Source organism: Pseudorasbora parva, chromosome 10, assembly GCF_024679245.1.
Source record: "Pseudorasbora parva isolate DD20220531a chromosome 10, ASM2467924v1, whole genome shotgun sequence".
In the NCBI taxonomy this organism is placed as follows: domain Eukaryota; kingdom Metazoa; phylum Chordata; class Actinopteri; order Cypriniformes; family Gobionidae; genus Pseudorasbora; species Pseudorasbora parva.
The window spans coordinates 28791253-28808406 of NC_090181.1; the positions used below are offsets into that span (position 1 = coordinate 28791253).

The 17154-nt window shown below is 36.7% G+C and overlaps 2 protein-coding genes across 5 annotated transcripts in view; both read left to right on the forward strand.

Annotated features, from left to right (window-relative positions):
* Positions 1-6071, forward strand: part of tdp1 (tyrosyl-DNA phosphodiesterase 1) — a 54127-nt gene extending 48056 nt beyond the window's left edge. For 2 of the 3 annotated variants that reach the window (XM_067455766.1, XM_067455765.1), the window contains exon 16: positions 3817-6071. In XM_067455766.1, coding sequence (XP_067311867.1) covers positions 3817-3890 — 74 coding nt within the window. In that variant the 3' untranslated portion in view covers positions 3891-6071. The remainder of the gene's footprint in view (positions 1-3816) is intronic. The other variant, XR_010908084.1, reaches the window with a different exon arrangement.
* Positions 6072-10221: 4150 nt separating this feature from the next.
* kcnk13a (potassium channel, subfamily K, member 13a) lies at positions 10222-15583 on the forward strand. 2 transcript variants are annotated; one of them, XM_067455770.1, is made up of 3 exons: positions 10222-10577; positions 12178-12629; positions 12708-15583. In XM_067455770.1, exons 1-3 carry the CDS (start codon positions 10247-10249, stop codon positions 13077-13079), a joined length of 1155 nt encoding a protein of 384 aa, XP_067311871.1. In that variant the 5' UTR covers positions 10222-10246; the 3' UTR covers positions 13080-15583. The 2 variants fall into 2 exon arrangements, with proteins under 2 accessions (XP_067311871.1, XP_067311870.1); XM_067455769.1 differs by having other exon boundaries at positions 12178-15583.
* Positions 15584-17154: the final 1571 nt, after the last annotated feature.

A 17154-nucleotide genomic window follows, 5' to 3' on the forward strand; every position in this document is an offset into this window, starting at 1 on the left:
GCAATGCAACGTAATTGGTTTTTGCTTGTTTCACCCCGATGCAGTTATCATTTTCACGTCCAGCACCACAATGTTTCATTAGCAAATGCACTCGTGCCCATGTGTTCACCCAAAGGTGTGCTGGTCTGAAAACGAGTCGTGTTCAGGCACATTGCTGGAGCGTTGTTATTATGAGACAACTGAAAATGACTGCACTATTGACCAACAAAAAAATGGTCTAAAGTCAATAGCGCAGTCATTTTCAGTTGTCTCATAATAACAGCGGTCCAGCAATGCGCCTGAACACGACTCGTTTTCAGACCAGCACACCCTCGGGTGAACACATGGGCGTAAGTGCATTTGCTATTTAACCATTATGCATCCCTGGGGACTTTTTCAGCCACTATGGGGTGTTTTTAAGTCTTAATTTGGCCATAACTTTCTCTGTGTTTCAGCAAATGTAATGATTTTTGGTGACAAATCGTATTTTTACACATATTTTGGAAAATGCTTTGAAAATTTTCAGAAAGTCAACGATACACTGTGGGCAAATTCACTACTCTTTCGTTACCCTGATGGCTGAAAACAGTTTTGTTTACAATTTTTTTGCATAAATCTATTAACCAACTTCAGTCCTGAACAAAACTACAAAATGTTTATTTAAAAATCAGGAATTTAACTCTTTAATCGCCAATTTCATAAATGATGTCATTGATTTGGGGGAAAAACACACAGAATGACTGATTTTCAATATAAAATGTAATTGTGGACTGGATTTTTTTTACCTTTTATCACAGTCTCGGACATGTCAAAGATTAGAAAAAACTTTGGCTTTTGCATTGTTAGTTTTTGTGCAGCATCAGATTTTAATGTTTTCTCCCTCATTTACTCCTCGTGGCTGTTTTTGCCCCATTGACTTCCATTATAACCACATTTTTTGATTGCAAAGCCATGACACCATATACTCATGCATTTTTGATTGTTGATGGTTTTCCGTTGGGAAGAGGTACAATTTTTAATTTTTACAGTTGATAAACCAGGTGGCACCATTAACCCTTTAGATAGGATTGTGCAAAAAAAGCTTAGTTTCTGACTTTTCTATGGACTTTTCAATGGACTTTTCTATGGAGTATTATAGCATATTAGTGTGTGTGAGTGAGTGTGTGAGAGTGAAAGTGGGCGGGGATGAGTTCGGCTGGTATCCAGGCTAGCATTTTGTCTTTCTGCTCGTAAATTCCGGCATGAAAATAGCGAATCTGTCATGGTGCAAGCGCAATTGGCTTTCAAAGGGAATAGGAGATGACTCTGATTTGTTTATAGCATCGTACGCCCAAAACACACACATGACTCATTAAGACTATGGCTTTAAGACTATGACTCTACTAAGGCTTGTTCGACTTCATACAACGATGTGCAGACCGATCGGCGGTTGACTTGAAGCAGTGCATGTCGGTTAGAAATTTTGTCCGACTTAAGGCAGCGCCTACGGCACGTGACTGTGATGTATGTGAACAAAGTACCGCGAGAGCGATTCGAAAGCAGGCGGTGCAGATTTTCAAGAGTGACTGCACAAGTCTGCACAAACTCTGATGTCGACACCGCTGTTCCACGATTGGCTGGATTCACCGCATCACAGCGATCACGTGTTACGTGTTTATTCTAAAACCTTCTGTATCACTAATGCACACAAATAATTTTTTTATAACAGTAAAACCTCTTGTCATGTAGTCGCGATGTTATATTGTCATGTTTATCAAACTAAAAACCATAGACCCCACTTCATTGATAGTGTAGTATGTTGAACTTTATTTTTTGCACAAACAGATGCTGTATTAAGCAGTACATAAAGTATTGAAGGAAAATGTCTTCTGAAACATCTGTGCATCTGACAAATGCATTTATGTAAAGGAACTGTATGTAAAAAATATATTTCAATTAATCATAAAATGGCCCTGATATGTCACTAGACATTAGGAAATCATATTATTTTTAAATACTTATATCACTGACAACAGTAGTCCGGCCTGGATATTGTCATTTAAAAGTTGCAGCCCTCAACTGATGTTGATGTTGACATGTTGTGTTTTAGCCTGAAGCTCCGCCCTCCACCTATTGACCAATAATGAAGTCAGTAGTGTTTCGGCATCCGGGTTCCCAGCTCTGCTCTAGTTACCACAGCTGCAGCAACAAACGTTCCTGCAGCCTATCTGGCAACCTCGAGTCAAGGGGGAGGGGGGGAGGGGATACACTGCTCTACAGTCATTTGAAAGTGATTGCAGTATCAGTTTGGCCACAATCTTACATACCCTTCCTTTAACTTCAGCTGTTATAAAGTATGCAAATATGACGCGGGCATCAATACGTGAAGCAGGAAGTGTCTGACTACACCTCTCCGTTTGCAGCTTCTCCCCGCCTGCACACGGCTACTCTCGCCAATCGGATGCATCCAGCCGCAGCCGATGTCGAACACACTTTATGTACAACCCTTTTGGGCCATGCGCCCGGCGGGCCCGTCCGTTTTTCGTTGTTAAGCTAGCAAAAGTGCACATATGCCAATGCGCTTCAGACCATGCTCTCAGATCATTAAAATAGCGCCCATAGTCAAACGATTCCTTCAAAACAAACTTGTTCAGTTGCTTGGAGACGTCCATTGTGGATTTGTTGTAAAAGAGTAATATCAATAGACTATCACATTTGCAATTGTGCTGATATTCGGGAAAACTGCACTATATCCTGTTATAAATATTAAAAACAAGATAAAAAAAATTTCCCCCATATATCTTGATTATGGATGGCATTTTGCACCAAGCCCCATTAATATCTGTGATAACGAGGGGTGGGGAAGATGGAGACCCCATATAATGCGTAAAATGGGTAAAACATATCAGAGGGCGCTACTGTTAACAATAGCAAATGTGACATAAAAACGCAATTGCTCAAGCAACCATGCCATTTTAGCTTGATTCTATAAGTCTTTGAGCTCTTTTGGTGTGACTTGTATTTCACGGGACTCATTCTCGTGCGCTCCACATCGCGAGTACAATTCTATACCAGCTGAGCTACCGAGCAAGTTCAGTATGTCAAAAAAGCCAAACATATGGAGCTGGTTATGTGATGTGACCTCAAAAATGTATTTGTTGAAAAATCATACACTATAGTAAAAAGTGTTTTGAGATCATAATATTGTGTATGGAGCCACTTGAAAATATATCTAGCATCCATAATGTCATACTGTATACAAGCTTTTTGAAGATCTGACTATTTGTACACCCCTGCATTTCACCCAATTATCAGTTAGAACTCCTTTGAGATAAGTGAGTCAGAGTCAGTTGCATCTTTTTATGCATGTCATAAAAAGCTAATGTTCTCATATCATGGGGTATTTTATCTAAGCTGTTTAACAATGAACCATTTTGAATAATTTGCCATTATTTTGTTTCATTAGCTTTTTAGAGGTATTTTAACTGCCTTGTTGTTTTTGTGATTGAATCCAGTTGTCAGCTGGTTACCATGGATACTGCTGTTCTACCGTCTTTTCTAGAAGTCTATATCCTATAATTCATTATTAAGTAAACCACACAGTGTGTGCACAATCCTTCATATCGATACGGTCCAAACACTAGAGTAGTTATGCCACAGGTAAGTATATGTCAAGGGAGAGGTCAGAGCCTTCTCTTCCATCCCAGGAATCTTCGTTGGCCTAGAGCAAATACGTAATTCTGCATCGACTGACTCAAAGTGTCATGAACTCTGCACGGATCAGGTCAGACTTTGAGATTTCAGGGTTTTCAATAATGTATGCTGTTGCATTTCAGTTGCGTTTTCTTCTCCTTGCAGATAAGCCTTGGATCTGGAATATTCCATACACTCAAGCCCCAGACACTCATGGAAATGTATGGGTACCTTCTTGAGCAGTTCAAGCAGCTGGGATCATCTACAAAAGACAGAATTAAAATGGAAATCAGACCACCAGCTTCTCGCTCTGCGATTGTTCAGTCTGTCTCTGGGAGGATTTCTCCATCGTAATGACACGCTTTAACCTTTGACATCAATGGTAGATAGATTTAACCCATAATAGTGTGCATCCTTAATGCTTTATTTTAGTCTTTTGTTGTTACAGACAACGTAGAGATGTTTAGTTATGCCTTTATCATAAACCTTTTGGAAAAATACAAATAAAATAAAAAGCCAAATAAATAACATTTTACATTCAGAAAAATGTTTTTTCAGTAAAACATTCATCATCAGTGGCTTTGACTCATTCATCTTTAAACATCAATTCGGGAACATCAGAATCAGGTAATGGGTACCATTTATAAAAAATACAAAAGAAGTTATTTTTCACATCCATTTTCAGACAGATTTGTTGTAAAGCAGATCGTGTTCAGACGAAATGGTGAAAACATATCAAATTGGCCTTTTTTAAAAGTTTGATTATGGACTTGTCCTCTAAAATAAATTCTGGAGAAGCGCCAAGGGCGGATTGATTTTTTTTCATTCCTGGCTACAGTGAAGCAGCAATATGTTTAGAAGGACTGTGCTCCCCCGGCACCAGTGATAAATTGAATGCGTTCAAAATACAGAACAATTGGAGCTGTTTCTTACTTTATCCTGAAATTGTCATGTTGCCTAGCAACATTGAAATTTAGCTCTACACTGATGCAGGAATTCCCTGTGGGCCCCCATCATTTTTGTTCATCCTATAATTAACAAATATTGTGATTCTGCATTATTTGGAAGTTAACTTAGACCTTTGCTCCAGCACAGACCAGTCTGTACAGAAAAGTTGCCGCTAGTATGTCACTTGTAGAGTTTCTATTGTACATTGTAATGACAATGAAATATTCCATTTTTGGGGAGACTGAATTATGTATCTCTTGCAAAGCCATCTATGATATTTGTTGGAACCGTTTTAGACTTTGATCATTTAAATATTAGAGAGCTCTCCTCCATTTTAAAAAGGTCTTTTAGTTTTGATCTCGGATCATTAGAATAATATAACATAGCTAAAACAATGAAGACCATTATATTTGTATTATTTGAACGAGTAACAGCTGTGTTAACTATTCCAGTTACATCCCTGCTATTACTAATATTTGTCCCCATGTTGCTAAACAAATAGTTTTTCTAGCCTAATTTTTTGTAGACATTTTTTCAGTTGTTTCACTTACTGTTCCAAAAGTGATTTTGTATAAATACATTTGTCCTATCAGGGTTAACCATAGATGTAGTAAATTAAATTCCAACATTTTACAAATCAGTCTACACTTCACAGAAGTATTTTGCATTTTCGTGTAGCCTATTCATGTAGGATTTTTTTTGTCTGATCAAGTTGCATGCACGATCAGGTTAAGGATGTCTTATGTTTTGTGATACTTGCATGCAAGAGGACTGAATAGACACCAAAGCATCATGTGGCAAGCTGTTTTTATATTTATGCTTTGAAACTAACTAGTGTCTAGATTTATGTAGTGCCACTTGTCATTCGTACCTATTCCGTTTTTACTAAAGATTATTCATGGATTGAATACTTTAAGCGTCACTTTGCCTTTGATGCAAGATAAACAAATGGTGTTGTGTGAAGACAAAAGTAATTTTTTGCCGGCATAATCAAAATGAATTTATTAGTTTGTCGTTTCAGGCTGGATCATCTGATGTAGATCCATAGTTAATGTAAGTAATACTCTTAATTTTACAAGCAACATAATCAGGTTTATGGCAAAGAATTCAATGACTGAACAATTTTGTTTAGGCAATAATTAGAATTCTAACATTATTGTAGGCGTCTTTTCTCCGGTAACACAGGAAACATGATGTTATATACAATCACATGCTAGTTGTGTTATAGTACTGTAAAAAAAAAAATGCTATATATAGTCACTTCTGTTTTCTCTCTCTTTGCTTTTCTTCTTATTAGGCACTTTGATATCAACCCTGAACATGGCTCAAGAACCATAAAAGGGAAAAACTGGCCTTTTTTTGCAAAAAAAGAGCAGTACTGTAAAATGTCTTTGAAAAGCATGTACTAGTTAAAAGTAAATATGATTGCTGTATTGTTCAGTAATAAAGGTTTACTGCACTTGGTTTTAAAATGTTGACATTTCAGCTTGCGTTCATAAAGGGCGCCCAGAACATTAAAATCCAACAGGAAAAATAATTAAGTATTTATAGGAAAAAAAGATGACCATATAAATTGTGAGATGATGGGAATATATGTATCATCAATGCATCCAACCACTGGAAATGCATTTAAGTGCATTTTTCTTAATTTGCCAGTTATCTGTCAGTAGGTTAAAAAAAAAAATCTTGTTACCATTTGAATTAGGATTATTTTTCTTACACCGGCTAATTTTACTTAATTTAAAATGTACTTATTTTAGATTATAGATTTAATTTATATATTTTTAGATATTTGTACTAGCCTAGAAATCTAGACGCACCCTAGCGGTAGCAAATTTAATCTGCCTGCAAGTGTTGTCTTGGAATTCTCAATACCCTTCTGAGCTGTATTCCTCACAATCTGGACGGGCCAATCACATCGTGTATAGAGTCGGCGGGCGGGGCCATAATGATGACGGCCGAGTTGCGTTTGCGTGCTTCTGTTGTCTAGTAAACACAGAAACTGGGGAACAGCGGCGGTCTTTCGAATCAGCTTTGACTGCGATTCTGGAAGACTTGGAGTTAAGCTTTTCTCTGAGAAAAGAACAAAGAATGGCACTGAAGTCATTCTTAAAAAGGGAAGATGTGTTCGGAGTTTAGCCGACCGGATACAGTGAATGTTTAATCTTTCAAGGAGCTCTGTTTCACCTTCATTGCTCTGGTTGGTTGTAGCGCTATCCTATCCAGGGTTGCCAGATGCCAGCAGGGTTTTCCAGCACAAAACTTCGCGAAAAACCGCCCAATTTTTTCTGGCTTGTTTCTCGTTTAAATACATTGAAATCATTAACAAGCTTTAAAATGACTCCTGTATCGACTAGCCTATCCGATTTCAGAAACAACATTCAGTGAAATGAATGCAATGGTCCGTGTAGGCTACTACTTTTGCGTCCATTCCTTTTTCGTTTTTAACCTTGGGGAAAAATCATTAAATGGAATGGTTGTTGTATTTTTATATACTATGTTGAATAACAACATTTATATCAAAACGTAGGCTATACACAAATTCCATGCGCACAAAATAAAATAACTTATTTTTGGATTAAAAAAAAAAAAAGTTACGTTTTGCATTTTTATAAACTAAAAATTAACAGATTTATATAAAAAAATGTACATTTACAAATGTTCTTTTGTAAAATTATTTCCAGATAAAGATATGATCAGTCAAATGAAACACAATAAACTTACAAATAATGATTAGGCCTACAAATTAAAAAAAATATCGGAAATGTCGTCCAGTTATCTAATACTAGGCTATTATTTGATGACAATACATTTGGAAAACAAAATACAGCCATTTCTGCTTTTTTTTATTTTAAACAAAAAATCAAGCTGCACCCTTTTTTAAATTACACCTTTCATTCCGAAATAGAATAATGAATGAACAAAAAGTACACAGACTTTCTATGCCTCTGTCCGTAGTTATTCTATTGATTCCAGAAGAAAAGGCACTGCTTATGGGCACTTAAAAAAAATAAAATAATAATAAATAAATAATTTATATTATTTTTAATATTATTTAAGATAATTTTTTATATTATTAAATATTCTTTAAGACAATTACCTTACAATTAATTCTAGCTATTATTCAGTGGAAAAAAAAGAAACTGCTTTTCCATATTTTATGTCTAAAAATGGAAAACGGAATGGACGAAAAAGCATCCTCAGTCTGACTATACTCATAGACATCTATATGATGTCTATGATTATACTATTAAACTATAAGCTTATGTCACGGAAAATAATGTGATCAACTCTTATGCGATCAATGAGTGTTTATTGTCAATAGAAGTCGCTTGGAAAAAAAGCCTAACATGAAAACATTATGGATATACAAAATAACCCACTTTAACATTTCAATTATTTCAAATACATGAAACATGCATAGTCATGGATAACATTACATGAAAATCGCGCTGACCATATTATTTAGACAACATGTGTCAGTCTTTGCAGAAGCAGAACGTTCGTGCACGGCGGCCATCTCTAGACAAAGCACGTCAGCCAAGCCAGAGCTGTAGTGTGTGTGCGAGTGAGTGAGTAAGGCTGCTGCCTGTTGAACAGAGGGTCGTAGGAAGAAGGATCTGAAGTGCCGGTGTTTCGGCTACAAAAAACCCGCCGCACTGATCCAAAACCAGCCCAATTATTATCCACCCGCCCAAACCTATTTTTGCCTGCAAAATAGATTGCGAAACCGCCCAATTGGGCGGAAAACCGCCCAATATGGCAACCCTGATCCTATCGCGTGCAGAGGGAGTTTGAAAGACAACCGTTTATCCCGCCCCTCGGATTGAGCCCTGTCTATGGTGAGTTTCCAGACCAAACATCTTGATGTGGGTCTGGCTTGTCAGGCTATATTTGTACTTGAAATAAGGCAAAAATACTCAGCAAGAAAAGCCTTTGTGCAACGTAAATGAACAATTTAAACACCGCTGTATTTAAATTTTAGTATTTAAACACCACTGACATTTTTAAAAATGGGGAGGAGACCAAAAGAAACTGGGTTTACCATAGAAACCTGCTCCAGACCAGTGCTGCGTTCAACTCCACTTTTATACACACTGCAAACTTCCCTAAGCACTTCCCCTCGAGGGGAATCCCTGCCACCATTTTGAAGTGTGTTCCACTTCGTAAAGCGGACAAAGGAAGTTTGTATGGAGAGAGCCTCACTCCCTTGATTGTGACAGAGGGAGCGAGTCTTCATATGTACACTTCAGGCAGCTTCATATACCACAATGCAACACGAATGTGATGTCACCACATATCGTGTTTAATTTACCCCACCGCAAACAACTCTATAACAAACTCTGCTTTATTGGGTTTGACATACCTCCCATTCTAAAACGGAAAACCCAAAGTTTCCCTCTTTCAGGTTTAACAAGTTTCTTTAAGTTAAAACAGCTCAAACATTTTATTCTAGGACTAGGCTTAAAGGTGTGGTTCCGTGTTTTTTTTTTTCTAGATGTGGTTGTGTTTATGGGGCGCAGTATAACATGTCTTTATACTCCAATAAAAAAAGCTGTATTTTTTATTTTATTTTAAAATGTAAAAATTCTCCACTGTCCTTTGAACCGCTCATTTGCTTCCTGCTTCCATGAAGCCCATCCCTCCAAAAAAACGCAATGGTCTTAGATTGGTTAGATGGCCAAATGTAGTTTCATGTATTTTAATTGGCTGAAGTGCCAAAAACAGATGGTCCGGAAACGCTACGGCCCTTACCATTATGGGCAGAAGTCACATCTGCGGTGACTAGCAAGGGTTTATGATGTCACCAACCCGGGAAGAAGCTTATTGTAGTCCAAACCGGCGATTTTTGTAGGCAGTAAACTGCCATAACTTTAAATGACAATATCTCCGTTTGCATTGAACTTTCAGCGCTGTAACTTTGCAGATATTGTTTATGCTCAAGCAGCAACAATACACACTAACTAAAGTTAAAAAAGTAAAATCACATGCAACCACCCCTTTAAGCCTTGTCTGTGAAGCTAGAGGTATGTATAGCAAGAAATAAAATTTAAGTTGATGTGTTGGTTTTATAGTGTAATTGTTAAAATGGCTTGCCATATGCGTCGAGGCTCCGAGAGTTTAGTGTAAATCACAGGGAACGTGTACTTCTTGTGAGGTTTGTCTATTGAACTTGGGGCACGTCGTGAATATATCGAGTTCTTCTGAGTTCAGTTTGTGTAAACTGGTGTTGAAGGCTTACTAGAGTGGACGTTCTACTTTAAACGCACGTATTTTAATACAGTATCTAAGATCATTTTCATAACTCACGTAAGCAGCCACTTGATGGACGCACCAGCGACTGAAGCGGATTGAAACAAGGTAAACGAAACATTCTTTTCGATTAAACCCAGCGAGATGCATCAGATGAGATGAGATGAGCTGAACTACCAGATCCACCCACAATTTCAGCTGGTACTAAATCCATTCTCAGAGGATGGTATGAGCATCTCTCATCATCATTGCTCTTATGCAGAACATTTGGTGTAGCTACATGCAGCCCAAGAATAATGGAAGACGAAGAAGTTACTTACAGTTGCATGCACACCAACGTTAAATGTAAGATGTGGATACTTTATTACCAGTCCTGTCCAGCAGTTGTTACATAATGGCATGTAGAGGCGCGTGCTGTTGTGGTCCTGTTAATGAAGATAATGCCAGGTTCATAATGTTGCTGCTCCTCATCATCCTCTACCTCCTGTGCGGAGCCGCGGTGTTTTCAGCCCTGGAGCATCCCAAGGAGAAACTGGCGAAGGAAAGGTGGGCTCAGCGGTTTGATCTCTTTAGCCAAAAGTACAACCTCAACAAAAGTGATCTGGAGAAGTTCTTGAGACATTATGAAGAGGCTAACGTAGCAGGAATACGGGTGGACACCCTCCGACCACGCTGGGATTTTACTGGAGCCTTTTATTTTGTCGGTACTGTCGTTTCCACCATCGGTAAGAATGATATAAAAGCATAATATATATCCTGACTAATAAGGAAATATTCGTAAATATATGTTGTTTATTGTGTATTCATATACCCAAATTCACAATAGGGTTTATATTAACCTTTTATTTGCAATATGTGTGTATAGCCTACATACATTTTCTTACTTTTTGAATATTATTTATAACCTAAAGTCTTGCCAGAAAAAAACGGGTTCATTGAGGACACGGTGACCAAAATCTGTCTTAAATAGTTCCTGAATGTAAACTGTAAAGAAGACGAAACGATATTTATTATTGACTAGTTAACGCAAGTCAACCACAGAAATGCGGTCGAGTTTACATTAGTGTTTACTGTATGTTGCTGTGTGAAGATACTTGCAAATACTATTTGATATGTTTATATATATATATATATATATATATATATATATATATATATATATATATATATATATATATATATATATATATATATATATATTGAATTTAGTTTAAATAACACACATGCATAAGCAGCAGGAGAGATATTAGACAATTGTTGCAAGTTTTCTTGACTGCATGTGGCTATATGTGTAAAGTTATTGATATTTATTATAAGGAGTGACTATACTTGGTTGTGTGTGCAGGCAGGAAGGTGCAGACAGGTAAATACAGTTCTCAAACGTAATTTAATAGAGACAGGCAAAAGCACAACACAACTAACTAAAGATAGGTGTATGGTGACCTGACGAAGAGTGCAGAAGAATGGACACCGTTGAAGTAAATAAACCCATAATGGTGGTAGCCATGGAGACAGACGAGTGGCGGGAAACTGAACAAAGAAACGTGACCAATGAAAACAAACCGAAAGTCAATGAACAAAACTAAAACTGAACATAACCGTGACAATACTATAGGCTTAACCAGAAATTGTGCAGCTTTTGAAAACTTTGCTTCTGGTAGGCTACAATTTCAGACCTGACACAAAGGATGTTATATAGTGAGTTAAAAACATTTCCCCCTCCATTTTCTATACATAGGCCAGCATTTTATTTTATTTTATTACTATTCCAAGTTGGAAAATATCCCCAACTTCCTAAAGTTATGTTTATCTGCATTGAAAGCTAATGATATAAAAGATGTGTTTACACAATTGCCCAGTTCCTCTTGCCTGTATTCCTCACTAATTCCTGGGAAAATGTCTCAAAGGGGAATCCACAACCTCCCAATTTGCAAATGATGAAGACCTTTGTAACTTATTATCTTGCTATTTGCCACATGGAGTTAATCTAACGAATGCTGCTTAGTTTTGTTTCATTTTATTTCTCAGTGATCAAATTGCACTATTAGGCACCTGAGCCGAGGATGTGAGTGTGCTTGTCTTCACAATGTCCTCCTCAATGCTAGCTTTGTGATGGGGGAAAACATCTAGAATAATGCGATCCACTTGTTATTTGCATTTCAATCAGCGTGGCAAGGAAAAGATGAGAGATGTTTCAGGATCTGTCACCTATAGCAAAACTTTTTTTCTCTTTGAGAAAGAAGACAATAGTGTGTGGCTATTCAGCAATGTTTATTCGGTTATATATAGGTATAAATTAAAATGTCTTCCTCTCATTTCCCACAGGGTTTGGAATGACCACACCTGCCACAGTCGGGGGCAAAATCTTCCTGATCTTTTATGGCCTCATTGGCTGTGCAGCCACCATTTTATTTTTTAACCTGTTCTTGGAAAGAATAATAACCGTGCTGGCTTTTGTGCTCAAATCCTGCCATGAAGTCCAACGGCGACGCAAAGGAGTTTTACCTCACGACAGCAGACAAGACTCGAGCAATGACAGGTTAAATCGTGAAGACAGTCTTGCGGGATGGAAGCCTTCGGTGTACTGTGTGATGTTGATTCTTTGTGTGGCGGCAATGATAATTTCCTGTTGTGCTTCGGCCATGTACTCCTCAGTCGAGGGATGGGGATACTTGGATTCACTGTACTTCTGCTTTGTGGCATTCAGCACCATTGGTTTCGGGGATATGGTCAGCAGCCAGCGGGCCAGATATGAGAACCAGACCATCTACCGAATTGTAAATTTTCTCTTTATTTTAATGGGTGTTTGCTGCATTTACTCGCTATTCAACGTCATTTCCATCGTTATCAAACAGGTGCTCAACTGGCTCCTGAAAAAGCTTAAGATACCATGCCGTCACTGCCCCGGGAGGTCTCTCCGGCCCCGTAGGAATGCGATCATGCCGGGCCATCTCCGAACACGTGTTCGCAACATATCCATAGACACAGATGCAGTGAATGAGAGCGAGACGGATGGACGCAGGATGTCTGGAGAGATGATCTCCATGAGAGACTTCCTGGTGGCTAATAAGGTCAACTTGGCGATCATGCAGAAACAACTGTCTGAGACTGCCAACGGCCATCCCAGGCCATGTGGGTCAACAAACAGGCACAATGGATTCTCTGGTGGGGTCGGAGCCCTGGGCATAATGAATAACAGGCTTGCAGAAACTAGTGAGGACAGATAAATATTACCTTTACAAACAAACTATCATAATGACTTTATGAAAAAGCCAGATTGCACTGCCTGTAGTTTAGAAATACTATTACTTTTATAATACAGACGTATAGGCTTGTTCACATATTCTCATATGTGTTGAATGTTGTAGCTAAAATATCAATTGCTGCTCTAAAGGTAAAGAATATGGAGAACTGAAGCTCAGGTTTGTTTCTAAGATTGAGGTGCTGGGAGAAGCTTTGCTGCACCACGTTTTGACTTTTTGTTTGGTTGGCCAAACTAGCACTTTGTATGCCAAAATAAAATTGCACAAATGCCGTGATGGTAGATCTACTGTGGGTTCTACCAAGTTTATAAAATTAAATCTGTAAAGTCTGAGACCACTAGTGTGAATATATATTTTGCATTCTTTTTGCATTTTCTATTTTGCATTTCATTTGTACTGTACAGAGAGTCACATCAATGTCACAAATGTACTAATTTGATTACCAACCATGAAATTTATTTTTTATTAATTATTTTTTATTATTATTTTGGAATTAAAAATACTTTATTCAGCAAGGATGCATTAAATTGATAACACCAGAGTAAAGGCATTTCTGAAGGGTCATGTGACTGAAGACTACTGCATATTACTGGTTTTATTGTTGTTGGTTTTTTTTTTAATAAAATAAAAGCAGCCTTGGTGAGCATAAGTGCAACTCTTACTGACCCTACTATGCTTGTATGCATAAAAAACATTTTGAGTGTGGTCTCAGACTTTTGGACTTCTCTTTCTGTCTTTGATAGCTTCTGAATAGAAGATTTATTTTGGGGGTCTGCTGATAAATTGTAAGGTGAGGCAAGTTACGTTCGTCCACTGTAAAAAAAATATTTAAAAAATAAGTTACCTGGTTGCCTTAACATTTTGAGGTTATTGAAATTAAAAATTTGAGTTAATACAATGAACATTTTTGAGAATCGACAACCTTTATTGAAATATTATTAAAAGATTTTGTAAGCATATTGGGTAACTGCGAGTGTTTTGTCTGTGATGACGCAGTGAAACATGCCAAATTTAGCTATTTTCATGATTTATCACATTTTTTATGTGGTTCAGATACAATAATATATTGAGTTTCTATTTATTAAACCAATTTCCCTCATTGTATCAACTCAAAGTTTTAATTTCAATAAACTCAAAATTTTAAGGCAACCAGGTTACTTACTTTTTTAAGTTAAAGTGACACTATTTTTTTTACAGTGCAGTAGCTTACTATACTCTTCACTGTGCAGGTATGTAGATATGGGCATGAGGATAAGGTGCGACAGTTATGAGAGCCAGAAAGCTTGCATGCCATCTGCTCATAGGTGTAGTGTGTGTAAGACCCCAGGTAAAAAAGAAATTAAAAAATGGGGGCTGTATGAAGGTCCACAAATGCACCTGCACATTTAAACTACATCTATTAATAATGAGAAAATGACTTTTGTCTATTGCGGCATTACATTTTGATCTGCTCATGTTGCATCACACTTTTTTACAACGTTGCACACTGTAACCAATCACACACGACTCTTTTGAGTTTATGAATGCAATAGCCAATCAGAGGTGTTAAGATTAATCGCTGACCCACCGGGGTTTTGGTCAGTGCACAAGCTGAACTCTGAATTCTGCACTTTCGCGAATACTTTCATCGCAAACTGATAAGCATAAACATATTTGGTGATTGCGCTCGTGAGAGCATCAAAACTAATATAAATATGTTTTTCTATTTCCAATGTATTTTTGCAGCATTAGATTAATCGATTATCAGAACTTTGTGTGACCGCGATTAATTAAGATGAGTGACAGTTTAGTGATTTAAGCGGGGCACTTAATGCACTTTTATGCTTTTCATGTCCTAACCCTAACCCTGGGTGATAATCCATTCAGATTTTGATGAAAATATGTTTTACTGCATTAGTAAGGCAATGGTTAGGCTGTTTATTATTATTATTATTATTCGAACTGGTTGCCATGCCAAATCCCGCATTCTTGTCTGTTCAAATTATTAGTGGTTTGTGAGCATAACCACTTTTAAAAACAAGAGTGTTTATGCTGGGATATGTAGGATGTTGATAGACTATCATGAAATAGTTACGTGTCACCTATTTACATGTGTGTTCAAGGAGGAATCCCATCTAGCCTCACCCTAGAGTTGGTTCACCCTCCGCCTATGCATCTGCTTCATGATGTTGTACTGCAGATACTTCAGCTGTATTCATGACTCAAGCGCCTATCGATTGCTTGCCTTGAACTGCTCATCAGGTATTTCAGAGGAACTGAAACGTATCAGAAGTGCACAGAATAAAATGAACAATGTCGTAATGAACTGTGCTAAAGTGGGTATGATGCAGGACATCAGATCATTTTCTCCAGCACTTTGTATCTTGAACTTTGAAACCTGGTTTCTTTATTTTGAGATGAATGACTGTATGTAAAGGTGTAATGCATGAGAAATTATAATAAAATATGCTTTGCCAGTTTTGCTGGGACATGTTGTAAATGAGTCATTCCACGAAGCCGGTATGATTAGAGTCCCTCTGACCTTTTTATCTTTTGGGTCACCAAAATCTATTTTTAAAAGCTTTTTGTATCAATTGAAATGTCTCCTTTAATAAAGTTTGTTTATAAGACATACATTTTATCTTTATATTAGAAATGATCTTGTATTTTCAGTTGACACCACCTATTTTTCCATGTCCCTCATGCCTTTCACTGAAATTGTATTTGGGCTATATAATATTATGATAAAATTAGGGCCTTTTTGCTGGAAATGTATTTATTTATTTTTTTCTAAGCAAATTCATGATTATTTATTAAAATCACATTAGTTCCGTACCTCAGTAACCCTTAAACCCTTTTACACAAATCTACTTTGAATTGTACAAAGCACATGCACAAACACTCTTCACGTGTGCGCACACGCATGCACGCACACACACACACACACACATTGTATGCTTTCTTATGACCAATTCAGTCAGTTTATAATGTTCTAACGTGTATGTTATTTTACACATTAATTTTTTTCTGCAGTCGGGTTAATAAAACTCAGTTTAATTGCAATTTATATCTGTTGTCTTTCTTGGTTACATAATGAAATACAGTGTTTATAGAACATTTTACATTGAATATGAGTTTAAAAAACAAAAAACTATTTATATGTTAAGTTAGGTGTATTTGTCTTTTCAACCCTGTTACCCTCAACCCTGTCACACCTACATTTTTATTTTTAAAAAATTAAGTATATGAAAAAGTAGTTTAGTTTATTCTGAAGTTAAGATGCATCTTTGATCAAAAATTATGAGGTTGCTGTCACAAAAAGTGCCCATTTCAGGCTTTAGTACAGGAAAAGTGTGAGATTTTATGTAACTTTTATATCTGCAATTACTGAATTAGTGAGGGACATCTGATTTATAGGAAAATGTTCATTTCATTATAAACACATTTTATAATCATATTCAGAGAGCTCCCATATCTTAAAATAATGACTATTAATAGGGATTTGTTGCCTGAGGTGGGAAAATATATTTTTCTGGAAGTTAAATATGTCATTAATGTTGTGGGGTGTTCAGAAAAGTTACACAATTTTAGATTTTTTTTTTTTTTAAACCAAAATGTAAGTCCAAATCTGACCGTTTTCGTGGAATGACTCATGTGTGTGATGTGATGTTTTATTTCATTTTATTTAGGCTACTCTTTGGTAATAATTCCGGTTGTTCTATCATGACATTTAGTGGTCACATTACCTTATATCTAATCTATGGCAACACTAATTGCAAAGGGATGGAACATTTCCAGTTTTGTGCCGAAATTGGACCCCTTGCCAAATTATTACCCCCTCAAAAAGAATGGGGGAAAAAACTGATTCCAACCTTTTAAATAGTAGTGTATATTGTTGCAATTTATCTTTTAAATAAATACTGTTCTTTTTTAACTTCTAATTCATATATATATATATATATATATATATATATATATATATATATATATATATATATATATATATATATATATATATATATATATTAGCAACACAATTCTTTCCAAATCAGCATATCAT